Here is a 27,936-nt window from a genome sequence, read left to right as displayed (position 1 = left end):
CAAATTTGTATCTGCAACTAATATACTGAGTACAGTCTAAGACCTGCCTTTAACATATGAACATATGAACTTGCACAAATAATAAAAACTGAAGAGCAGTTAACGCAGGCTGGCTTTTTCTCACAAATCACTCCACGGTCACCCAAAATGATGTGAGTCTGTTTCCTGACAAAGATACAGCTACAGGAAATGTATTATGTTTATTTAAACTGGTAAATGGACTTGAACTTGTAGAGTTATTTTCTAGTCTTCTGACTACTCAAAGGGCTTTTACACCGCAGGTCACACCTAAACATTCACACACTGATGGTTGAGGCTGATATGTAAAGAGACCATCTGTATAGTAACTAGTCCCATTCATTCACATTCCTATGCTGTAAGTATCTTGCCCAAGGACACATCGTACATATGGCTGCAGGAGCTGGGATGGAACACCTGACCTTCCAGTTGAGCGACAACCGACCCTACCAACTGAGCCGCCCCGGGGACACGTGCAGTGACATACAAAGTAGATGCCATGCGTACAGGTTTATTAGTGTGGATAATTTCCACCCCCTGTCCCTGGTTAGGCTTTTAGGATTAAAAACAGAATCATTAGACTTTAAAACATACAGAAGTAGTGATTCTTAGAGCATGTGAAGTGCAGTGAAATATGATGATTCATGCTGACTGGTGTAGGTTGACATTTGTTAAAAAAAAAAAAAAAACAACACAAAATTGGCTTCAGTTCATCATCAATCAATGAAGCATTGTCTACCTCCAAATGTTTGTCCTCAAATGAAACGACGCCAGTTTTTGACAGGTTGTGTCACTTCTTTGTTTTGTATTTTTGTTTTATAAGATTTATTTTTATGCCTTTATCGTTGAGACAGGACAGTGGATAGAGCCGGAAATCAGGGAGAGAGAGAGAGAGAGAGAGAGAGAGAGAGAGAGAGAGGGAGGGGGGGGGGGATGACGTGGGGGAAAGGAGGCACAGGTCGGACCCGAACCCTGAGGACCACGACCTCCGTACATGGGGCGCTCACACCAGCCACTACGATATTGCCGCCCCATGGTTGTGTCACTTTTAAAGAATGTCTCTTGCAGTTTTCCTACTGCGGTCAAGCCAGCCGCTCCTCGCTTTTACATGGTGAAGTGAAACGGGAGCAAACAAAATACTGTTCAGGGAATAGCTTCGGAGGTCGGTGAAATTAGTTTGAGAATAATACTGCGAGTCTGCGATAACTTCCGTTTTTCAAAATAAGGTGTTTTCCTGGGAAAAAAAATATAGAAATACATGTTCTTCCATAAGTAGACAATGATTCTGATATGGTTGGACTTAGTACTTCATAGACTACGTGCACAAGTAATATGAAGTACTTTTACTGTGTACTTTTTGTGAAATCCACTGTCAAAGTCCATTATAAAGCACTATAATGAGTCTTTTTTATGACATTGATGTCTTGTAAAAAATATTTTTTCCATAAGTAGAAAATGATTCTGATATGGTTGGACTTAGTACTTCCTATAATACATGCACCTGTACTATGAAGTACTTTTACTGTGTACTTTTTGAGAAATCCACTGTCAAAGTCCCTTATAAATCACGATAATGAGTCTTTTTTATGACTTTGATGTCTTGTAAAATAAAATTATTCCATAAGTAGAAAATGGTTCTGATATGGTTGGACAAAGTCCCTTCTAAATCAATGTCAATAAAATAAATCTTTGTCAATGGATTTCACAAAAAGTACACAGTAAAAGTACTTCATATTACTTGTGCACGTAGTCTAGGACGTACTAAGTCCAACCATATCAGAATCATTTTCTACTTATGGAAGAATTTTATTTTACAAGACATCAAAGTCATAAAAAAAGACTCATTATAGTGATTTATAAGGGACTTTGTCAATGGATTTCTCAAAAAGTACACAGTAAAAGTACTTCATATTACTTGTGCACGTAGTCTAGGACGTACTAAGTCCAACCATATCAGAATCATTTTCTACTTATGGAAGATTTTTTTTTGTCTGGAAAAGGAGATTAATAACGGGTGAAAATCGCTCTCTCTGTCTGTTACTCCTGCTCGCTCTGGAGTCCGGAGCATTTACCATAAAGATCAGAATACGTGGGCACTTAAAATTTAGGGGCGGCTCACTTCACCACGTAAACTCGAGGAGCGGCTGGCTTGACCGCAGTTGGTTCCTGGGAATGCAGAGGTGTGAACCTGTAATTACATGCAACCAAAACTTTCCCCGTCTTGCAGTTTTAATCTGTCTTCCCCTTGTCCTCACCCTTTGGTGACCACACCTGAGTTTAATGACTCTGATTGAGAAATTTGAAGCAGCAGGTTACAGAGTTTGTCACAGGTAAAGTCATCACCTGGAAGACAAGAACACACTGGCATGATTGAGTTTCACATTGTTTAATCATCCAAATCTCTCCCTAATTAAATCATTTGACTGACATTGGACGCACTCGTATATCATTTCTCATGAAACCAAAAACAATTATCACATTCCTCCGGTTATTTTTTCATTGAAGTGTTATAATTAAAAAAGGTTCTTCTGATGCTTATGAAGGAAAGTTATATTTTCTGTTGGAAAAATTAACGAAGCCTGTTTTTGCAAAATGTTGCACGACCAATAAAAACCTGAACATTTTATTTTCACTCATGATTCAGGAGAGGTCATAAAAATCTAAGCGCTATCTTCAACTTGAAAATAATTAGAATTTTTCATCCAAATTGAAGATCTTAAACTGTAGAATTAGTTTATATAGGATCAATTTTTAAATTTATAAACCTTTATGACTCAAAACTTTTCTGAAACTTGACGTCATTTTAAAAAAAAAAAAAAAGGTGTTAACCTGTTGTAGTTTCACCTGAAACAAATGTGTTTCCACCTGCACAGACGTGGTTGAGTAATGTTAGACATCATGATTTTAAGTGACTAATGTCTTCGTGCGTCCTGTTACTGTGACAAGTAACAGATGTTTTCTGATCAGGTTGTCTGTTAAGTGATGCAATTGATTTTGTTAAAAGTAAATGAAGTCGCAGATCCCCCTCCTCTTCCCCCTCCTCTTCCCCCTCCTCCCAGCTGAGGCGTCAGACTTGAAAACCTGCCAAACCTGAGGCAGGTTCACACACAAAGACAAAGCAATGTCAGGGTATCCGGCTCTGCTTGTTACAACCTGGTTGGCAAGATAAGGAAGGTAACACCTGCAGCGTCGCTCACTAACTGTCAGTACCCTGTAAGAAAGATATTGACTGCACATCAATAAAAGACAAAGAGGGTCGAAGACCATACTGTTAATGTATCATAAAGGAGTCTGGCTGAAGAGCAGTTAACGCAGGCTGGCTTTTTCTCACAAATCACTCCACGGTCACCCAAAATGATGTCAAGGTCAAGGTCAAGGTTTCTTTATTCGTCTCCATAGGGAGAAATATGTCTAGGATGCTGGGAAATCGCTGCATGGACAATACATCGAAGACAACATAAAAACAGTAATTACAAATGTAAAACATTTAACTTCTCCGTGCTACAGTACACACACACTCACTCCTACAGTCACAGGCGCATGCACACTGTGCACATGTACACATGCCACTCCAGACAGTTTCGACATGTCTACAGTTATCGGTACAATGGGGGCCTCCTGGTTTTCCGTTCCTCCTCTATTTTTTGCTCATTAATGAGCTTAACTGAAAAAGGGACTAATGAGTTTTTAAAGCGGTTGTGAGTCTGTTTCCTGACAAAGATACAGCTACAGGAAATGTATTATGTTATATGTTATGTTATATTTAAACTGGTAAATGGACCTTTTTAAAAAATAAAAGGATATTTACTGCACATCAATAAAAGACAAAGAGGGTCGAAGACCACACTGTTAATGTATCATAAAGGAGTCTGGCTGAACTTCTGCTCACCGACAGTACAGTAAGAAAAGCTCAATTATCATGCAGGTATTGTTTAAGAGCACAATGGACCCGCTCGGAGGAAGTCTGCAGGAATTTCTGGCATCCTGAGTTCAGTGCTGAGAGCCTGTTACTCCCCTCTCAGTCTGAGGAGAGGAGGCTGTTCCTGTTCGAAGGGGGAGGGGCTAAACCGCTGGACCTTTCTGTATATCTGACCAGTCAGCACAGAGGATTACTTCAGAGATGTTTGGAGCACCTCGAATGTCTCTCATGCCAGCTGAGACTGACTGCTAACAGAGCGGGACGTTCCACAAACGTCAGGTAAGAGCAGATTTTCCTCTAGTGTTGTGATTTTAAACTCAAAATATTTCTTGGTATTGTGCCCACGAGATAAAGAAAGTGCATGTCTCTTTTAAATAATTCTTTCCTGCACATGTTAAATCCAAACTGAACCCATATTGAAACTTTCCTGTGTGCTGTGAAAGTGTTATGAAAGCCACAAGTGACGAAATAACATGAGTATCCTGCCAACACCCCTCTGACAAAAAGGGAAAGCAAACATTCCTCGCTGATTACCTTTGACTACAGCAGCTGTTAATATAAAGTTTGGGGGAAAGTAGGCCTCTGTGTCAGTGTTAAGTGTTTTGACATGTCTGAACATAGTGTCTATATCCCCGTGCTGTTGACACATGAGAATCCTGCATTTTTCCACATGTACAGTAACTATTATGCAACATCAATGATATGATGCATTGCCTCGTTCACTCCTGTTGTTGTCTTTATTGCTTGGGTAGGGTCAGGAATGCACAGCGGTGATAAAGACTTGAGTTTCAAGGATGTGATGTGATGCAATGCGCCATAATGTGCGTCTAATGAATGTACAGTATAGGCGAGTTAATTGCGTCCCCAGTGTCTTTCCCTTCTAGTCACACAGGTAACGGGTTAACCAGGGTATGTCAGCAAAAATGATGTCAGAGTGATTTTGACAGATTCTTGGCTCAGTAGACGTGATAGATAGAAGTCACATAACTCACTCAGACAGGTGCCTTCAACACATGTCCAAGTCGTGCAGGAAACGTACACTTCTCTTGCAGTAAATCAATTTTAAAGGAGACAGGTTGATTTTGTTTTACGCTCGTTAATGTCAAATGTTTGGGCACATGTGGCTTAGTGGTTGGTGCGCTCGCCCCATGGGCAGAGGCTGTGGTCCTCCAGGTGGGCGGCCCAGGTTCTGATTCCACTTCCCCCAGTTCCCCACTCTCTCTCTCTCCCCGATTTTCTGACTCTCTCCACTTTCCTGTCTCTAAAATAAAGGCATGTCAAATTTTAAAGACGCTGAATTATCTGTGTAGGTGTTAATTATATGAAATGTTTGACACTGAGGCGATAATTAGTGGTGAAGTTGTGATCTGCTTTTTATTAAGAAATATGTCTTATATTATGATACATGTATGAAATGTATGTCAATGGGAGCATCCAATCAATAAATAAAAACATCACTCAAATCTAGTTTTAAGCTACATTTAAATATGACCTGAAATTACACATTTCTGAGAATGCACAAATAAGTGAAGACGTTAATCATGTAAGGGACGATGTATTGAGTTACTTTGGATTCTGCAGAAATGTATTAAGTTGAAGCTAGGTGTTTAAGGGCGCGGTCTCACTGGCCATCCAAAACGTGCCCAAGCACGCTTCAACCCTAAAGTCCAGTTCGTTTGACCAGTGTGACCGCTCCGTATCGTGCTCAGGCACGGTACACTTCCTTGGCTTTGGCACACTTCGGAGAGGTGTGCTTCGTCACGGTACACTTCATGCACGAGCACAAGCACGCGGGTACACAACGCTGACAGCCTTCATTAAGGAGAAATCCAGAGTAAATCCTGACTAAAATGACACAATATAAGCCACAAAGTAGCTGTCATGTTATCTGTGTTGTTCTCTGATGTGCGGGCGCGGACTCGGCCACGCATCTATTTTATTTTTTAATTTATTTATGGTTGTGTCTCATTAAAATGGCTTAAAATAAGCTGCAAATCTCATAATGCATTCTAAATTCTAAATAATGCGGACCTTTTTCTTTCTTTTTTTTTTTAAAGAAATGCAACTATGAACATAAGAAGTCACTTTTTCTCAAATATGAAGACCAAAGCTGTCCTTAAAAAGAGTTGTTGAAGAGTGCTGCTTTAATACCTGACTATCTCTCCTGTCGGGCACGGCTGTGAATTTGACTAAATATTCATCAGTGAAGCTAAAGTGTGCGTGTGCTCAGTGCAGGTGTTGCATTTGCCTTTTACAGCATGATAAGTAAACTCAAAATGTGTAATAAATGCAAAGTGACTGTTTAAGATCCTTAAAACAACTCAAACATTGACAAAGAGGGTGATGGCCTCGATCAGCAAACTAAGCACTCAGCAGGCAGAGATATCGCAGCGCCGCAGAAAGTGAGTTTGTGTGACTCATCCTGTTGCATCTCAGAGACGTTATGTTGAACTATGACATAGAGACCTCGCAGGTAATGACTTGCACGTAGTGAAAACAGTACACACCTTTTGTCCAATGGGATTAACTGAGATCATTAATGGTAAGAGAAAACTATTTTTTAACAATATGGTGCTTAAAAGCTATTGTTGTGTTTTATTTTTTTATTTAAAGCAGTGTGGCAACAACAAATGACAAACTGACGAGTGGACATTATAACATACAGACAAAAGCCTCGTCTTTAATCTGTATTTACTCTCACAGTCGGGCTTTCACAATGAGCAGGTTTGTGAGCTTCACAGCCCGGTTTCCATTCACGCCCCTTTTCCAGAGAGTGATTACATTCACTCCTAGTGCTGGAAATGACATCACCCCTATCATTAAACACAGTGATCAACCCGTCAACAGAACGGGTGGAAAAAAAACACAGGTTTCTAAAAAAAAACAAAAAAACTGTATTCATAAGTCTCAAGTGTCCTGATTATTTGATCGTTATTCCCTCAGGTCCAATGTGCAGTGGCACTTCTAGGGTCTGTTGGGGAGCTCAGAAAAAATTCAGGTGGTTCCTTCATCACCGTTATAATATTCTATATTATGCTAATTAATAAAATCACACCAGGATGCTCTGCTACCTTAGTTAACTAATGCTAAACGTCAAAGGACAAACATCATGTAATGCAAGCAGCAGTTATGTTATTCAGGGGTCTCTTCCCAGCCACATTCAGTCATTTAAGATTCTATTTAATCGTCATTATCTACTTGTGTTGAGTGCTGAGTGCTGTCAGACCGGGCCCCCTTAGGGCGGTTTCCTACTGTCATTGCACATTTTGCACATTTTGAGCCACTGCTGTGGTTGGAGACCGTAAGGTGCCATTTCTTAAATCTTCACTTGGACAAACTGCTTTTTCTGGTCAGGGGATGTGAACATGTGAAGACCTGCAGAGCTTCAACTGGATCCGGACTGCGAGTCATTTTAAACTCAAACTGAACCCGTTTTAAAGCGGACTCAGTCTGGTAGTCATGTATGATATTTGTTTGGTTCCGTTCTGTTGGTTCTTGATTATGTTGAGTTTGATGTATTTTAAAGGCCCATCTAGGGAGGGTCAATGAAAATGACTTTTGGCTATGAATGCTGTAGTGTGTGACAACAGTTTACTTGCTTCAACTTGTCTTGAAATGATTGCAATGAGGTCATTTTGACTAGAAATTAGACAGATATGCGTGCTGATGTTGGAGGTTTTGCAATGTATTGTAAAGTAATATATCTGGAAGTGTTCAAACTTGCAGAAAAAAGAGGTTGGTGGAAGTTTGTTTCATTGCTGTATCTTCTTATTCATAAGGTAAACTCCTGCACTCTGTCTTACTTGCAAACAGATGTTTATTGGCAACGTTACAGTAGTAGATTTTCATCAGGCAAACAGTTGGTAAAAATAGGTTGGTTATCTTAAATAGGAAGTGGCTACAAGCATTCAACCAATCATCATTAGGATGACAGCTTTGAGTCAACAAATTAACAAACAAATAAACACCAGCTTCCTTTGAGAGTGAGATCACACGTACCAAAACAGCTACCGGAAGACTAAGAGGCGTTTCTAAATAACATGTCAAAAACACACTGTTTTTGTTTGAGGAGAATCTGTCATTCTACAGAGGATTTTAAAGCATAGGCTGTGGACGCAGCGGAGGTTTCCAACATTGTACATCATCATGCATATAAACTGGCCTAAAAAAATAACATGCTTAGTCAAAGAGAGTGTTAAAAAGGAAAAGAAAGTCACAGTGAAATTCAACACTCTATTCACTCGAGCACAATCGGATCTGTCGGATCTTTGACAGTGAACTTTCCTCTGTTTTAAAGGACCCTCCCCTGTTTGTAAATAAAAGGGGGAATAAGGATTAAAGGTCCCATATCATGCAAATCACACTTCATCATGTTTTTCTGACACTAATTTGTGTCCCTAATATGTCTACAAACCCTCCAATTATAAGAAAAGTCCATCCTCTGCGTCTTTTGCCTGCTCCACTTTTCAGAAAATGTGTGCTCAAACAGGCCGTTTGGAGATTTTCCCTTCATGACATCACAAAGGGCAGTAACCCCTCCCTCAGGTGGGTGACACTCCCACAGCTAGGTGTTTGTTCTGCCCTCTGAGTCTGCCTTCTCACTGTAAACAACAGGACATGGAGCGAGAAACCCAGAGCCACCCAAGCCCTTCCAGAGAGGGGGCGTGGTCAATGCCCACATGGTCAATGTATGCTTAGCACCAAACAGCACACAGACACATTTAGCTAAAGAGGTTACAGCTAAAGAGAAGGCGACCAAAGAAAGAGCTAAAAGAAAGTAAATGCGAGGCGTTGCAATGTTAAGGGTTAAAGGGTTAAGAATCCTTTAGTGTTTCTGATTCCATGTTTCAACGCCTGTTGTCACAACACTTGGCATCTAGCTGTTCCAGTTTCAAAGCGTCACGTCTTGGTATGCCAACATAAACAACACATGCTTTGTCAAACACATTCACGAGCTGGCAGGGAGTTGATTTGTAAAGTGTGCATGTAGATGATAAATTCACAAGAAAATGTAACGAGAAAAACAACATTTATTACCATGTGCGCCATGTTATAATGTAAACATTGTTTAAGAGCCAAATGTAACTTGGACTATGCATTCAAAGCAAGTGGGTGAAGCTAGAGAAGGAACAGACAGCTTTCAAGATCCGAGTAATGTAGCCCAAACCAGACTTGTTCAGATAGACTTTAAAGGTCACATATTCTCCTCCTTTTCAACCAGTTTAAATAAGTCTCAAAGCTCCCCAAAACATGTCTCAAGTTCCTTGTTCTAAATCCACTCTGATCCTGTATTTGATCATGCCTATAAACCCCTCTATTTCAGCCCTGCTCAGAACAGGCTGTTTCTGTGTCTGTACCTTTAAATGTAAATGGGCTGTGTTCGACCATGCCCCCTCTCTGAAAGGAATTGGGCGCCTTGGAGTTTCTCGCTCCATTTTTTATTTTATTTTACCTTTATCTAACCAGGTAAATTGAGAACAGGATCTCTTTCACAAGGGTCAATGCCCGATTGTTTGCGATGAGAAGGTAGACTCAGAGGGCAGAACAAACACCTAGCTGTGGGAGTGTCACCCACCTTGGGGAGGGGTTACTGCCCTGTTTGTGGCGGGAACAAGATCCCTCTGAAATGATGTCATCCATGTTACAATCTTTCTAATTCTATCTTTGTTGACAACTTATCTGATATCAGATGTGTGTCTATCAGTTTAATTTCATAGTGTCACTTGGAACATGTAACAGTGTAACATGTTAATAAAGTAATAAAATGTGCAAACACAAAAGAGGTTTGATTAACAGAATATATTTTGTCTGCCTTATCTCCACAGGGACAAAGATTGAAGGCCCCAGGGATCTTACCATAAAAGCCCTGGTACCTTTGGTCTTTAATGCAGATTTCGGAAATTGCCTCCAGGGATTCAAGGCTCCTCGAACACTCATAAGGAAACTGAAAGGTTGGTCACAAAGTTAGCCCAAAACTTGAACTTTCATTTTAAGTCAGAGTGAGCTTGGATACACTTATTTTTCCTTTTTATTTTCATGCTTACACTGATAGTTTGGCTGGGGTTAGGGGGAGATGGGATGCAGGAAGGATTTCTCCTTTGCACTGAACATCATGTTTGCACAAACACAATTCTTAATGATTTTAGGGTTCTGCTGTCCTAATTAATTCAGGACAGGTTTACAAAGTATTTTGACTATTTTACAAGTAAACAACTGGCCATTTTGGGTTAACAAAGTTTTAAAATAAGTCTACAGTTTAAAATGAACAGACAGATGTGAAGTGACCAAGAGAGCACACTATGTGGAAGAGAAGAGAAGTTTTTTCAAGACATACCACTGTTGTCAGATGTCATACAGTCTAAAATGAATTTGCAGTATAAAATTTGATGAGATTTTCAATATATTGGTAATTTCTGTCCATTTAGAATGGAGCATTAGTAAGCTAGAGCTTTACATTGGAAATCTCTAAGAGTGAACTTGCAAAGGACTGATTAATATAAATATGGTCAATTAATGTGCAAACTAAGATGCAAGGATTCTCCCCTTCATAAAGGTTACAGAAAAGTGTTTTTGAATCCCTTTTTAAGGAGGTTTTCAGGCTGCAGAAATTAGGGCTGTATGATTGTACTGCATTATTTAGATATATATTATAGATATGGTTGAGACTCCAATATAACTTAAAAGCACCTCCTAATAAACATGATGCAGTTCAACAGCACAATGAACTGCAGGCTACAAATTTATCATACAGTCGCTTAAAGAAAACAGTAAACAAAGATTGTAAATTGTTAAATTACGAAGGCAGGATTTATTGCTTGACTGTTTAAAAAAAAATGTGAATACCTTTGATACATAAGATTGAATTGAACCCCGTACAAAGCTTCTTTTTAAAAATCTGTATTTCTATATAATTTTGTGGTGGACATGAAACTTTATTGTTATTTGCAGAAAAAGTGATGAGATATTAAAACCAGTTCCAACTTGTATTTATTTGTCACACAGTGTTGTAAGCCAAGATGGCCTCCATCAGTCAAGATTCTGAAGTGAAGAAAAATGGCTACGCTGAAGGCCATGGACCTGTGGCTGGTATTTTTCTGGAAAAGACAAAGGAGAAGGTAACCATATACCAAGCCATGAAAAAACGTCTACTCAAGCCAGGTACGGCATTAGCCATGCTTGAAGCACAAGCAGCGACAGTGGGCATCGTAGACCCGTTAAACAATCGAATATTTACGGTTGAAGATGCTATTAAAGAGGGAATAGTTGGACCAGAGATGAAAGAGAAACTCCAGACAGCAGAAAAAGCTGTCACTGGCTATGTAGACTCCTACACAAATCAAACAATATCTGTATTCCAAGCTATGCAAAAAGATTTAGTCCCCAGAGATTATGGATTGAGGCTCCTGGAAGCACAGATAGTCACAAAAGGCCTCTTTGATCCATCTGACAAGACTAACATGTCAGTTGAGACTGCCATTCAAAAGGGCTACTATGAAAAAGGTTTGCTCAATGATCAGATGTCAGAGCTCAAAGTCTTCTACAATCCAAGCTCTCAAGAAAATCTTGATTACCAAAGTCTCCTGGAGAAATGCACTGTGGAGCCTGACACAGGCCTGCTGCTCCTACCCGTTTGCATCACCTTCAAAGGTCTGCGAAGAGGCATTTCCTCTACTGAACTCCTTGAATCAAAGATCATTGACAAAGAAACATTTGATGACCTTCAGAAGGGGAACACCACAACTCAGGATGTGATGTTGATGGAAACAGTAAAAGAATACCTGGAAGGCAAAGGTAGTATAGCAGGCATTGCTGTACTCTCAACAAATCAGAGAATGAGTATTTACGAAGCGATGAAACAAGGCATACTGATGCCAGGAACAGCACTGGTTTTACTGGAGGCACAAGCCGCTACTGGATTCATGACTGATCCTGTCAAAAACAAAAAGTTCACAGTGGATGAAGCCATCAAGCACAAACTTTTTGGCCCAGAGTTTCTCGCAAAGCTGCGTTCTGCTGAGAGAGCAGTAACTGGATACAAAGACCCATACTCAGGTGACACTATATCACTGTTTCAAGCCCTGTCCAAAGATCTTATCGTGAAGGAGCATGGAATACGTCTACTTGAGGCGCAAATTGCTACAGGGGGAATAATAGACCCCATTAACAGTCATCGACTTCCCACAGTGATTGCCTTCAAGAGAGGTTATTTTAACGAAGAAATGAATGCCATACTAGAGGATTCAGGGGATGACACCAGAGGGTTTTTTGACCCAAACACAGAAGATAACCTAACTTATCTTCAGCTGATGGAGAGATGCGTCATTGATCCTGTCACTGGACTGTGCCTTCTCCCTCTCCTTGACAAGTCAGACAGGCTAAATTTTAATTTCATTGACTACCAAACTAAAATGGCCTTCAAAGAGGAAAAGGTGAAAGTGACATGTGGAAAGTACATGGGAATGACAGTATCTCTGTGGGAACTCCTGATGTCAGAGTACTTCGATGAAAATCAGAGAAGAGACATCTTTAAAAAATACAGAGAAGGGAAGCTCAATATGAAAATGACCATCACAATGGTTGTGGAAGTCATAGAAAAGTCTGTGAAAACGACTAAAGTTGTTTTTGAAGGTATCAGAGAAACTGTCACAGCCAAACAGCTTATGGAGGCAGACATCATTAGCGAGGAGGTCTTGGAGGATCTGAAAAAGGGAAAAAAGTCAGTGAAGGAAGTAACAGAAGATGAAAGAGTAAATATGTACCTTCAAGGGAAAAGCAGCATTGCAGGTATTCTGCTTCCTGATTCTCAAATCATGACGATCTACCAGGCCAAACAAAAAGGCAAGCTGATGCCAGGAACTGCTTTGATTCTACTGGAGGCACAAGCAGCAACAGGTTTTGTGATTGACCCCATTGGAAACCGGAAGTTTTCAGTTGATGATGCAGTTAAAGCAAAAATTGTGGGGCCTGATGTCTGTCAAAAGCTGCGCTCAGCAGAGAGAGCTGTCACTGGGTACAGAGATCCACATGATGGCAAAATAATCTCTCTATTTCAAGCCATGCAAAAAGATCTCATCGTGAAAGACCATGGAATTCGACTCATGGAGGCACAAATTGCCACTGGAGGGATCATTGACCCAGTCAACAGCCATCGCATACCTGTTCATGTGGCCTATAAGAGGGGTTACTTTGATGAGACAATGAACCAGATTCTGAGTGATCCAAGTGATGACACGAAAGGATTCTTTGACCCCAACAATCTTGAGAACCTGACATACTTGCAGCTCATGGACAGATGTGTAACTGATCCAAGCACAGGCCTGTGCCTCTTGCCACTCAAAAGCAAGATAAAGAAAGTTAACATAGATGATAATATCAGGGAAACACTCAAAACAACAACAGTTTCTGTTAAGTATGGCAGGTTCAAGGGAAAGCACACAACACTCTGGGATCTTATCAATTCAGAGTATCTGACTGAGGACAAAAGACAGGAATTTTTCAAGCTTTTCAAGTCCAGGAAAATCACAATTGAGCAACTCACTGTCACCATTCTGGAGATCATTGAGAGCAAGGAGATAAAACAGCAAGCAGGGCTGAACTTTGAAGGTCTTAGAGGAGAGGTTTCTGTTGTGGATCTCTTGGATTTGGATATTGTGGATGAAAAAACATACAAGAGTTTGATCGATGGAAAGATAACAAGCACTGATGTAATGAAAATCGACAGTGTGAGATCCTACCTACAGGGGAAAAGCTGTGTGGCTGGTGTAATACTGCAACCCTCCAACCAGAAGCTTAGCATCAATGAGGCTCAGAGAATTGGCATTCTAACACCTGGCACTGCCCTCTGCCTCCTTGAGGCACAAGCAGCTACAGGCTTCATTGTTGACCCCCTAAAAAACAAAAAACTTACAGTGGAACAAGCCCTCAAAGAAAAGGTAATAGGGCCACAGACTTATGAAAAGCTATTGTCAGCAGAGAGGGCTGTAACTGGTTACAGAGATCCATACAGTGGTCAAAAGATCTCACTCTTCCAAGCCTTGCAAAAGGATCTAATCGTCAAGCAGCATGGCATCCGTTTGCTTGAGGCCCAGATCGCTACAGGTGGTATCATTGATCCCTTGAAGTGTCTTCACTTACCTCTGGAGGTTGCATACAGAAAAGGATATTTTGATGCAGAACTAAATCAAATACTGTCAGACCCAACTGATGACACAAAGGGCTTTTTTGACCCAAAGACTCAAGACAATCTGACCTACATGGAAATGTTGGGTAGATGTGTTAAAGATGAACAAACAGGATTGTATCTCCTGCCTCTTAATGACAAATTAAAAGCCTCTGAAGCCAAGGCCAAAGTGTACACTGCCACTGAGATACAGCATGAATTTGAAAAGACGGCTCTGAGCGTAATATTTGGACGCTATGCTGGAAAATCAGTTTCGCTTTGGGACTTGATTCACTCGGGGTACTTCACTGAGGATCAGCGGCTTGAATTAACTGAAAAATACAGAACAAGGAAGATTAGCACACAAACCATAATCACATTGGTCCTTTCAACCATTGAAAAACTGGAAAACAATGAAACTCTCATGGTAATGGGACTAAGAAAGCCAGTCTCTGCACAACAGTTTCTTGATGCGGATATCATTGATGCAGAAACATTCAAACAAGTAAAAGAAGGAAAACTCACTTTTGAAGCAGTTGCCCAACGTGAACCTGTAAGGGGATACCTAAAAGGAACTGGAAGTATAGCTGGAATTAAAGTCCATCCATCCCAGAAAGTAATGAGTATATATGAAGCAAAAATGGAAAGTCGGTTGACACCTGGCATTGCACTTTTACTGCTTGAAGCGCAGGCTGCCACAGGAGGAGTTATTGATCCTGTCAAAAACAAGGTCTATGCTGTTGATGTGGCAGCAAGAGAGAAAGTCATTGGACCAGATATTCTTGAACAACTTCTCTCAGCTGAGCGAGCTGTTACTGGCTATAGAGATCCATACACAGATGCAACTATATCCCTGTTTGAAGCCATGAGTGAACAGCTAATTCAAAGAAGTGATGGCATTCGTCTTCTTGATGCACAGATGGCAACTGGAGGAGTAGTTGACCCGAATCAGAGCCACAGACTGCCTGTTCATGTTGCCATTAGAAAGGGGTATCTAGATGAAGATATGAGCAAAATTCTGTTGAACCCAACTGATGATGCAAGGGGATTCTTTGACCCAAATAACAAAGAAAACCTCTCTTACCATCAGCTCATCAAGCGATGTGAGAAAGATCCTAAAACTGGACTACTTCTTCTACCCCTGTATGAAGAAGAATCCCACATGCTTCACACAGATGAGAAAATACAGCTTGTATTCAAAAACAAAACTGTAGCAATAAATGCAGGGAAATTTAAAAATAAAGAGGTGACATTGTGGGAAGTAATGCTCTCTGAATACATATCAGAACAAAAAAGGGAGCAGATCATACAACAATACAAGACAGGAGTTATGAAAATGGAGGAGATCATTGAAATACTTACTGTAATAATAACAGAAGTATCATCCAAGGAAAGAAAGTTTAAAGGTCTAAGAAAGCAGGTCTCCGCCAGTGAGTTGTATGAGTCAAAAATTATCTCAAAGGAGCTTTTCACACAGATAATACAAGGAGAAGTAACTGAAGAAAAGATAAACAAAATGGAATCCATTCAGAAGTACCTTGGAGCAACGAACTGCATAGCAGGTGTCAGAGTAGAATCGACCAAGAAAATCATGAGTATCTATGAAGCAAAAACCAAAGGCCTGCTGACCCCTGGCACATCTCTTGTGCTGCTGGAGGCACAAGCTGCAACTGGATTTATTATTGATCCAGTGAAAAACAGAAAACTCCCTGTAGAGGAAGCAGTAGTTCAAGGTGTGGTTGGAAATGAGTGGAAAAAAAAACTGCTTTCAGCAGAACGAGCTGTAACAGGGTACAAAGATCCATACACTGGAGACACAATTTCTTTGTTCCAGGCGTTGAAAAAAGACCTCATCGTCAAGGATCATGGAATTCGCCTCCTTGAAGCACAAATTGCAACTGGAGGCATAATTGACCCAGTGCATAGTCACAGAGTTCCTGTACAGGTGGCATACCAAAGAGGTTACTTTGATGAGGACATGAATCAGATTCTGTCTGATCCTGATGATGACACCAAGGGCTTCTTTGATCCCAACAATCAAGACAACCTCACATATCTCCAACTTGTGGAGAGATGTATCAAAGACCCAATTACCAACCTTTACTTATTGTCCATTGTGAAGAAAGGAGAGTATTACTTCTTTGTTGATGAGGCAACCACACTCATTCTAAAATCTACAACAACAACAAGAGCAGGAGGGAAATACCAAGGAACCACAGTGTCTCTGTGGGACCTGCTCTACTCCAAATACATCACTGAGGAAAAAAGGAGAGAGCTTGTGCAACAATTCAAGTCTGGATCAATTACAGTTGAACGTTTTCTGGAAATCATCCTAGCAATCATTGAGCAACAGACAACAACAACAACAACCTCATCTTCATCATCCTCAATTGTCATGTGCACACCACCTGAGACAAAAGTGGACAGCAGCACAACAACTAAGATTACAACTACAACCACAGAGACACGTGAAGTTCAGAGTTTTCATGGAATTAGAAAGGATGTCACTGCTACTGAGCTGCTCGAATCCAAAATCATTGATGAGAACCTTTACAAAGATCTAAGCGCTGGTAAAGTAACAGTGACTGAAGTAAGTGAAATGAACTCGGTGCGCAAGTACCTTGAGGGGACCAACAGTATTGCAGGAGTGTACCTGCAGTCCACCAAAGAGACCCTGAGCATCTATGAAGCCAAAAGCCGTGGCCTGTTGACTCCTGGTACTTCTCTGGTTCTGCTGGAGGCGCAAGCTGCCACTGGGTTTGTCATTGACCCAGTCAAAAACAAGAAACTTTCTGTAGAGGAAGCTGCAGCTCAAAGAGTAGTTGGCAATGAGTGGAAAAACAAACTGCTTTCAGCAGAAAGGGCAGTCACAGGATACAAAGATCCATACACAGAAACTACAATATCTTTGTTCCAGGCCTTGAAAAAAGATCTCATTGTCAAGGATCATGGAATTCGCCTCCTTGAAGCACAAATTGCCACTGGAGGCATAATTGATCCAGTGCACAGTCACAGAGTTCCTGTACAGGTGGCATACCAAAGAGGTTACTTTGATGAGGAAATGAATCAGATTCTGTCTGATCCTGATGATGACACCAAGGGCTTCTTTGATCCCAACACTCAAGAAAACCTCACATATCTCCAACTGGTGGAGAGGTGTATTACAGATCCCATCACAGGCCTTAGCTTATTGGTCATTGTAAAGAAAGGAGAGTATTACTTCTTTGTTGATGAGGCAACCAAACTCATTCTAAAATCTACAACAACAACACGAGCAGGAGGGCAATACCAAGGAACCACAGTGTCTCTGTGGGACCTGCTCTACTCCAAATACATCACTGAGGAAAAAAGGAGAGAGCTTGTGCAACAATTCAAGTCTGGATCAATTACAGTTGAACGTTTTCTGGAAATCATCCTAACAATCATTGAGCAACGGACAACAACAACAACCTCATCTTCATCATCCTCAATTGTCATGTGCACACCACCTGAGACAAAAGTGGACAGCAGCACAACAACTAAGATTACAACTACAATAACAGAGACATGTGATGTTCAGAGTTTTCATGGAATTAGAAAGGACGTCACTGCTACTGAGCTGCTCGAATCCAAAATCATTGATGAGAACCTTTACAAAGATCTAAGCGCTGGTAAAGTAACAGTGACTGAAGTAAGTGAAATGAACTCGGTGCGCAAGTACCTTGAGGGGACCAACAGTATTGCAGGAGTGTACCTGCAGTCCACCAAAGAGACCCTGAGCATCTATGAAGCCAAAAGCCGTGGCTTGTTGACTCCTGGTACTTCTCTGGTTCTGCTGGAGGCGCAAGCTGCCACTGGGTTTGTCATTGACCCAGTCAAAAACAAGAAACTTTCTGTAGAGGAAGCTGCAGCTCAAAGAGTAGTTGGCAATGAGTGGAAAAACAAACTGCTTTCAGCAGAAAGGGCAGTCACAGGATACAAAGATCCATACACAGAAACTACAATATCTTTGTTCCAGGCCTTGAAAAAAGATCTCATTGTCAAGGATCATGGAATTCGCCTCCTTGAAGCACAAATTGCCACTGGAGGCATAATTGACCCAGTGCACAGTCACAGAGTTCCTGTACAGGTGGCATACCAAAGAGGTTACTTTGATGAGGAAATGAATCAGATTCTGTCTGATCCTGATGATGACACCAAGGGCTTCTTTGATCCCAACACTCAAGAAAACCTCACATATCTCCAACTGGTGGAGAGGTGTATTACAGATCCCATCACAGGCCTTAGCTTATTGGTCATTGTAAAGAAAGGAGAGTATTACTTCTTTGTTGATGAGGCAACCAAACTCATTCTAAAATCTACAACAACAACACGAGCAGGAGGGCAATACCAAGGAACCACAGTGTCTCTGTGGGACCTGCTCTACTCCAAATACATCACTGAGGAAAAAAGGAGAGAGCTTGTGCAACAATTCAAGTCTGGATCAATTACAGTTGAACGTTTTTTGGAAATCATCCTAACAATCATTGAGCAACGGACAACAACAACAACCTCATCTTCATCATCCTCAATTGTCATGTGCACACCACCTGAGACAAAAGTGGACAGCAGCACAACAACTAAGATTACAACTACAATAACAGAGACATGTGATGTTCAGAGTTTTCATGGAATTAGAAAGGACGTCACTGCTACTGAGCTGCTCGAATCCAAAATCATTGATGAGAACCTTTACAAAGATCTAAGCGCTGGTAAAGTAACAGTGACTGAAGTAAGTGAAATGAACTCGGTGCGCAAGTACCTTGAGGGGACCAACAGTATTGCAGGAGTGTACCTGCAGTCCACCAAAGAGACCCTGAGCATCTATGAAGCCAAAAGCCGTGGCCTGTTGACTCCTGGTACTTCTCTGGTTCTGCTGGAGGCGCAAGCTGCCACTGGGTTTGTCATTGACCCAGTCAAAAACAAGAAACTTTCTGTAGAGGAAGCTGCAGCTCAAAGAGTAGTTGGCAATGAGTGGAAAAACAAACTGCTTTCAGCAGAAAGGGCAGTCACAGGATACAAAGATCCATACACAGAAACTACAATATCTTTGTTCCAGGCCTTGAAAAAAGATCTCATTGTCAAGGATCATGGAATTCGCCTCCTTGAAGCACAAATTGCCACTGGAGGCATAATTGACCCAGTGCACAGTCACAGAGTTCCTGTACAGGTGGCATACCAAAGAGGTTACTTTGATGAGGAAATGAATCAGATTCTGTCTGATCCTGATGATGACACCAAGGGCTTCTTTGATCCCAACACTCAAGAAAACCTCACATATCTCCAACTGGTGGAGAGGTGTATTACAGATCCCATCACAGGCCTTAGCTTATTGGTCATTGTAAAGAAAGGAGAGTATTACTTCTTTGTTGATGAGGCAACCAAACTCATTCTAAAATCTACAACAACAACACGAGCAGGAGGGCAATACCAAGGAACCACAGTGTCTCTGTGGGACCTGCTCTACTCCAAATACATCACTGAGGAAAAAAGGAGAGAGCTTGTGCAACAATTCAAGTCTGGATCAATTACAGTTGAACGTTTTTTGGAAATCATCCTAGCAATCATTGAGCAACGGACAACAACAACAACAACCTCATCTTCATCATCCTCAATTGTCATGTGCACACCACCTGAGACAAAAGTGGACAGCAGCACAACAACTAAGATAACAACTACAATAACAGAGACATGTGATGTTCAGAGTTTTCATGGAATTAGAAAGGACGTCACTGCTACTGAGCTGCTCGAATCCAAAATCATTGATGAGAACCTTTACAAAGATCTAAGCGCTGGTAAAGTAACAGTGACTGAAGTAAGTGAAATGAACTCGGTGCGCAAGTACCTTGAGGGGACCAACAGTATTGCAGGAGTGTACCTGCAGTCCACCAAAGAGACCCTGAGCATCTATGAAGCCAAAAGCCGTGGCTTGTTGACTCCTGGTACTTCTCTGGTTCTGCTGGAGGCGCAAGCTGCCACTGGGTTTGTCATTGACCCAGTCAAAAACAAGAAACTTTCTGTAGAGGAAGCTGCAGCTCAAAGAGTAGTTGGCAATGAGTGGAAAAACAAACTGCTTTCAGCAGAAAGGGCAGTCACAGGATACAAAGATCCATACACAGAAACTACAATATCTTTGTTCCAGGCCTTGAAAAAAGATCTCATTGTCAAGGATCATGGAATTCGCCTCCTTGAAGCACAAATTGCCACTGGAGGCATAATTGACCCAGTGCACAGTCACAGAGTTCCTGTACAGGTGGCATACCAAAGAGGTTACTTTGATGAGGAAATGAATCAGATTCTGTCTGATCCTGATGATGACACCAAGGGCTTCTTTGATCCCAACACTCAAGAAAACCTCACATATCTCCAACTGGTGGAGAGGTGTATTACAGATCCCATCACAGGCCTTAGCTTATTGGTCATTGTAAAGAAAGGAGAGTATTACTTCTTTGTTGATGAGGCAACCAAACTCATTCTAAAATCTACAACAACAACACGAGCAGGAGGGCAATACCAAGGAACCACAGTGTCTCTGTGGGACCTGCTCTACTCCAAATACATCACTGAGGAAAAAAGGAGAGAGCTTGTGCAACAATTCAAGTCTGGATCAATTACAGTTGAACGTTTTTTGGAAATCATCCTAGCAATCATTGAGCAACGGACAACAACAACAACAACCTCATCTTCATCATCCTCAATTGTCATGTGCACACCACCTGAGACAAAAGTGGACAGCAGCACAACAACTAAGATAACAACTACAATAACAGAGACATGTGATGTTCAGAGTTTTCATGGAATTAGAAAGGACGTCACTGCTACTGAGCTGCTCGAATCCAAAATCATTGATGAGAACCTTTACAAAGATCTAAGCGCTGGTAAAGTAACAGTGACTGAAGTAAGTGAAATGAACTCGGTGCGCAAGTACCTTGAGGGGACCAACAGTATTGCAGGAGTGTACCTGCAGTCCACCAAAGAGACCCTGAGCATCTATGAAGCCAAAAGCCGTGGCTTGTTGACTCCTGGTACTTCTCTGGTTCTGCTGGAGGCGCAAGCTGCCACTGGGTTTGTCATTGACCCAGTCAAAAACAAGAAACTTTCTGTAGAGGAAGCTGCAGCTCAAAGAGTAGTTGGCAATGAGTGGAAAAACAAACTGCTTTCAGCAGAAAGGGCAGTCACAGGATACAAAGATCCATACACAGAAACTACAATATCTTTGTTCCAGGCCTTGAAAAAAGATCTCATTGTCAAGGATCATGGAATTCGCCTCCTTGAAGCACAAATTGCCACTGGAGGCATAATTGACCCAGTGCACAGTCACAGAGTTCCTGTACAGGTGGCATACCAAAGAGGTTACTTTGATGAGGAAATGAATCAGATTCTGTCTGATCCTGATGATGACACCAAGGGCTTCTTTGATCCCAACACTCAAGAAAACCTCACATATCTCCAACTGGTGGAGAGGTGTATTACAGATCCCATCACAGGCCTTAGCTTATTGGTCATTGTAAAGAAAGGAGAGTATTACTTCTTTGTTGATGAGGCAACCAAACTCATTCTAAAATCTACAACAACAACACGAGCAGGAGGGCAATACCAAGGAACCACAGTGTCTCTGTGGGACCTGCTCTACTCCAAATACATCACTGAGGAAAAAAGGAGAGAGCTTGTGCAACAATTCAAGTCTGGATCAATTACAGTTGAACGTTTTTTGGAAATCATCCTAGCAATCATTGAGCAACGGACAACAACAACAACCTCATCTTCATCATCCTCAATTGTCATGTGCACACCACCTGAGACAAAAGTGGACAGCAGCACAACAACTAAGATAACAACTACAATAACAGAGACATGTGATGTTCAGAGTTTTCATGGAATTAGAAAGGACGTCACTGCTACTGAGCTGCTCGAATCCAAAATCATTGATGAGAACCTTTACAAAGATCTAAGCGCTGGTAAAGTAACAGTGACTGAAGTAAGTGAAATGAACTCGGTGCGCAAGTACCTTGAGGGGACCAACAGTATTGCAGGAGTGTACCTGCAGTCCACCAAAGAGACCCTGAGCATCTATGAAGCCAAAAGCCGTGGCCTGTTGACTCCTGGTACTTCTCTGGTTCTGCTGGAGGCGCAAGCTGCCACTGGGTTTGTCATTGACCCAGTCAAAAACAAGAAACTTTCTGTAGAGGAAGCTGCAGCTCAAAGAGTAGTTGGCAATGAGTGGAAAAACAAACTGCTTTCAGCAGAAAGGGCAGTCACAGGATACAAAGATCCATACACAGAAACTACAATATCTTTGTTCCAGGCCTTGAAAAAAGATCTCATTGTCAAGGATCATGGAATTCGCCTCCTTGAAGCACAAATTGCCACTGGAGGCATAATTGACCCAGTGCACAGTCACAGAGTTCCTGTACAGGTGGCATACCAAAGAGGTTACTTTGATGAGGAAATGAATCAGATTCTGTCTGATCCTGATGATGACACCAAGGGCTTCTTTGATCCCAACACTCAAGAAAACCTCACATATCTCCAACTGGTGGAGAGGTGTATTACAGATCCCATCACAGGCCTTAGCTTATTGGTCATTGTAAAGAAAGGAGAGTATTACTTCTTTGTTGATGAGGCAACCAAACTCATTCTAAAATCTACAACAACAACACGAGCAGGAGGGCAATACCAAGGAACCACAGTGTCTCTGTGGGACCTGCTCTACTCCAAATACATCACTGAGGAAAAAAGGAGAGAGCTTGTGCAACAATTCAAGTCTGGATCAATTACAGTTGAACGTTTTCTGGAAATCATCCTAGCAATCATTGAGCAACGGACAACAACAACAACCTCATCTTCATCATCCTCAATTGTCATGTGCACACCACCTGAGACAAAAGTGGACAGCAGCACAACAACTAAGATTACAACTACAACCACAGAGACACGTGAAGTTCAGAGTTTTCATGGAATTAGAAAGGATGTCACTGCTACTGAGCTGCTCGAATCCAAAATCATTGATGAGAACCTTTACAAAGATCTAAGCGCTGGTAAAGTAACAGTGACTGAAGTAAGTGAAATGAACTCGGTGCGCAAGTACCTTGAGGGGACCAACAGTATTGCAGGAGTGTACCTGCAGTCCACCAAAGAGACCCTGAGCATCTATGAAGCCAAAAGCCGTGGCCTGTTGACTCCTGGTACTTCTCTGGTTCTGCTGGAGGCGCAAGCTGCCACTGGGTTTGTCATTGACCCAGTCAAAAACAAGAAACTTTCTGTAGAGGAAGCTGCAGCTCAAAGAGTAGTTGGCAATGAGTGGAAAAACAAACTGCTTTCAGCAGAAAGGGCAGTCACAGGATACAAAGATCCATACACAGAAACTACAATATCTTTGTTCCAGGCCTTGAAAAAAGATCTCATTGTCAAGGATCATGGAATTCGCCTCCTTGAAGCACAAATTGCCACTGGAGGCATAATTGACCCAGTGCACAGTCACAGAGTTCCTGTACAGGTGGCATACCAAAGAGGTTACTTTGATGAGGAAATGAATCAGATTCTGTCTGATCCTGATGATGACACCAAGGGCTTCTTTGATCCCAACACTCAAGAAAACCTCACATATCTCCAACTGGTGGAGAGGTGTATTACAGATCCCATCACAGGCCTTAGCTTATTGGTCATTGTAAAGAAAGGAGAGTATTACTTCTTTGTTGATGAGGCAACCAAACTCATTCTAAAATCTACAACAACAACACGAGCAGGAGGGCAATACCAAGGAACCACAGTGTCTCTGTGGGACCTGCTCTACTCCAAATACATCACTGAGGAAAAAAGGAGAGAGCTTGTGCAACAATTCAAGTCTGGATCAATTACAGTTGAACGTTTTCTGGAAATCATCCTAGCAATCATTGAGCAACGGACAACAACAACAACCTCATCTTCATCATCCTCAATTGTCATGTGCACACCACCTGAGACAAAAGTGGACAGCAGCACAACAACTAAGATTACAACTACAACCACAGAGACACGTGAAGTTCAGAGTTTTCATGGAATTAGAAAGGATGTCACTGCTACTGAGCTGCTCGAATCCAAAATCATTGATGAGAACCTTTACAAAGATCTAAGCGCTGGTAAAGTAACAGTGACTGAAGTAAGTGAAATGAACTCGGTGCGCAAGTACCTTGAGGGGACCAACAGTATTGCAGGAGTGTACCTGCAGTCCACCAAAGAGACCCTGAGCATCTATGAAGCCAAAAGCCGTGGCCTGTTGACTCCTGGTACTTCTCTGGTTCTGCTGGAGGCGCAAGCTGCCACTGGGTTTGTCATTGACCCAGTCAAAAACAAGAAACTTTCTGTAGAGGAAGCTGCAGCTCAAAGAGTAGTTGGCAATGAGTGGAAAAACAAACTGCTTTCAGCAGAAAGGGCAGTCACAGGATACAAAGATCCATACACAGAAACTACAATATCTTTGTTCCAGGCCTTGAAAAAAGATCTCATTGTCAAGGATCATGGAATTCGCCTCCTTGAAGCACAAATTGCCACTGGAGGCATAATTGACCCAGTGCACAGTCACAGAGTTCCTGTACAGGTGGCATACCAAAGAGGTTACTTTGATGAGGAAATGAATCAGATTCTGTCTGATCCTGATGATGACACCAAGGGCTTCTTTGATCCCAACACTCAAGAAAACCTCACATATCTCCAACTGGTGGAGAGGTGTATTACAGATCCCATCACAGGCCTTAGCTTATTGGTCATTGTAAAGAAAGGAGAGTATTACTTCTTTGTTGATGAGGCAACCAAACTCATTCTAAAATCTACAACAACAACACGAGCAGGAGGGCAATACCAAGGAACCACAGTGTCTCTGTGGGACCTGCTCTACTCCAAATACATCACTGAGGAAAAAAGGAGAGAGCTTGTGCAACAATTCAAGTCTGGATCAATTACAGTTGAACGTTTTCTGGAAATCATCCTAGCAATCATTGAGCAACGGACAACAACAGCAACCTCATCTTCATCATCCTCAATTGTCATGTGCACACCACCTGAGACAAAAGTGGACAGCAGCACAACAACTAAGATTACAACTACAACCACAGAGACACGTGAAGTTCAGAGTTTTCATGGAATTAGAAAGGATGTCACTGCTACTGAGCTGCTCGAATCCAAAATCATTGATGAGAACCTTTACAAAGATCTAAGCGCTGGTAAAGTAACAGTGACTGAAGTAAGTGAAATGAACTCGGTGCGCAAGTACCTTGAGGGGACCAACAGTATTGCAGGAGTGTACCTGCAGTCCACCAAAGAGACCCTGAGCATCTATGAAGCCAAAAGCCGTGGCCTGTTGACTCCTGGTACTTCTCTGGTTCTGCTGGAGGCGCAAGCTGCCACTGGGTTTGTCATTGACCCAGTCAAAAACAAGAAACTTTCTGTAGAGGAAGCTGCAGCTCAAAGAGTAGTTGGCAATGAGTGGAAAAACAAACTGCTTTCAGCAGAAAGGGCAGTCACAGGATACAAAGATCCATACACAGAAACTACAATATCTTTGTTCCAGGCCTTGAAAAAAGATCTCATTGTCAAGGATCATGGAATTCGCCTCCTTGAAGCACAAATTGCCACTGGAGGCATAATTGACCCAGTGCACAGTCACAGAGTTCCTGTACAGGTGGCATACCAAAGAGGTTACTTTGATGAGGAAATGAATCAGATTCTGTCTGATCCTGATGATGACACCAAGGGCTTCTTTGATCCCAACACTCAAGAAAACCTCACATATCTCCAACTGGTGGAGAGGTGTATTACAGATCCCATCACAGGCCTTAGCTTATTGGTCATTGTAAAGAAAGGAGAGTATTACTTCTTTGTTGATGAGGCAACCAAACTCATTCTAAAATCTACAACAACAACACGAGCAGGAGGGCAATACCAAGGAACCACAGTGTCTCTGTGGGACCTGCTCTACTCCAAATACATCACTGAGGAAAAAAGGAGAGAGCTTGTGCAACAATTCAAGTCTGGATCAATTACAGTTGAACGTTTTTTGGAAATCATCCTAACAATCATTGAGCAACGGACAACAACAACAACCTCATCTTCATCATCCTCAATTGTCATGTGCACACCACCTGAGACAAAAGTGGACAGCAGCACAACAACTAAGATAACAACTACAATAACAGAGACATGTGATGTTCAGAGTTTTCATGGAATTAGAAAGGACGTCACTGCTACTGAGCTGCTCGAATCCAAAATCATTGATGAGAACCTTTACAAAGATCTAAGGGCTGGTAAAGTAACAGTGACTGAAGTAAGTGAAATGAACTCGGTGCGCAAGTACCTTGAGGGGACCAACAGTATTGCAGGAGTGTACCTGCAGTCCACCAAAGAGACCCTGAGCATCTATGAAGCCAAAAGCCGTGGCCTGTTGACTCCTGGTACTTCTCTGGTTCTGCTGGAGGCGCAAGCTGCCACTGGGTTTGTCATTGACCCAGTCAAAAACAAGAAACTTTCTGTAGAGGAAGCTGTCGCCCAAAGAGTAGTGGGCAATGAGTGGAAAAACAAACTGCTTTCAGCAGAAAGGGCAGTCACAGGATACAAAGATCCATACACAGAAACTACAATATCTTTGTTCCAGGCCTTGAAAAAAGATCTCATTGTCAAGGATCATGGAATTCGCCTCCTTGAAGCACAAATTGCCACTGGAGGCATAATTGACCCAGTGCACAGTCACAGAGTTCCTGTACAGGTGGCATACCAAAGAGGTTACTTTGATGAGGAAATGAATCAGATTCTGTCTGATTCCGATGATGACACCAAGGGCTTCTTTGATCCCAACACTAAAGAAAACCTCACATATCTCCGACTGGTGGAGAGGTGTATTACAGATCCCATCACAGGCCTCTCTTTACTGCCATTGCACCGATAAAAGAAGGAATCGCTTGCTACAAAGATTCATGTGCTTTCCTTGCAACACCAGATTTTAGTAAGGACGAGACAGACTTGCAAGAAGCATTTTTTTCAATTCCTCTTTTTTACTTTTTCTTGGAAAACAAAACGAGTGAAAATAACATGCATACTGTTCTGTACAAAATACCTTTAACATGTAACATTAAGTAAAACGGTTGGGCTTTTGAATTTAGAGGTGTTTTGGATACAAATTCTGTGTAATATGAGTAAGACTGCAGATGTTGACTCATTTGAAGATGAATAATATTGTCACATTCTTACTCTACACTAAATCTTATCAGTTAAACCTGTCTTTGATATTTCTAAATTTTAACTGTGAAATTTGCCTTCTGATCTTTTACAAGTTTCCACTCATTTACCCCTTGTGACTTTTGATTTTTTTTGACAATTTTTTAAACATCTTTTTATCAACTGATTCTGATATTCTTAACTGTGGTATCTAACATTTTTGTGACTTGGGATCCTTATTTCACCTGTTTTAATATTTTTTCATTTTTATTGCACCAAATATTGATTTGACTGACTTTACACTACTGACCTACATAAAAGTTTAGTCAATTTTCCCTTGCTTGTAGAGACTGGAGTTATGTTTTACTTTTGGCAAAAGCTAAAATCTGTTTTGTTTCTTAAATAAGTGAATAAGTAAATGTGACATCAATGAATAGAGTGTTTGTCTGTACTTCTAACAAACCCTTGTTGCTAAAATTTTTGATTAAACATCTCCATAAATAAATTCTGTTTGAAAATCAAATGTTTGCCTTTTTTTTCAACCATTTTGCCAGAACATCTTTTTTTAAGGAACTTTACTACAATGGTCTTGATGTATAGTAGCCCGATAGAACACATACTGTACAACTGGACTTTC

At 41.4% G+C, this 27,936-nt stretch overlaps 1 protein-coding gene and 1 long non-coding RNA gene across 2 annotated transcripts in view; one reads left to right on the top strand and one right to left on the bottom strand.

Annotated features, from left to right (window-relative positions):
• LOC132990656 (uncharacterized) overlaps positions 1–27,936 on the bottom strand; it is a 316,893-nt gene that overhangs the window by 201,779 nt on the left and 87,178 nt on the right. The gene's annotated exons all lie outside the window — the stretch shown is intronic.
• Positions 9,774–27,822, top strand: eppk1 (epiplakin 1). Its single transcript, XM_061060520.1, has 4 exons — positions 9,774–9,888; positions 10,940–18,629; positions 18,693–25,115; positions 25,179–27,822. The coding sequence occupies exons 2-4, from the start codon at positions 10,954–10,956 to the stop codon at positions 27,028–27,030; spliced, it is 15,951 nt and encodes a 5,316-aa protein (XP_060916503.1). The 5' UTR covers positions 9,774–9,888; positions 10,940–10,953; the 3' UTR covers positions 27,031–27,822.

This window comes from Labrus mixtus, chromosome 16, assembly GCF_963584025.1.
Source record: "Labrus mixtus chromosome 16, fLabMix1.1, whole genome shotgun sequence".
Taxonomy (NCBI): domain Eukaryota; kingdom Metazoa; phylum Chordata; class Actinopteri; order Labriformes; family Labridae; genus Labrus; species Labrus mixtus.
This window is presented reverse-complemented; position numbering and strand designations above follow the sequence as displayed.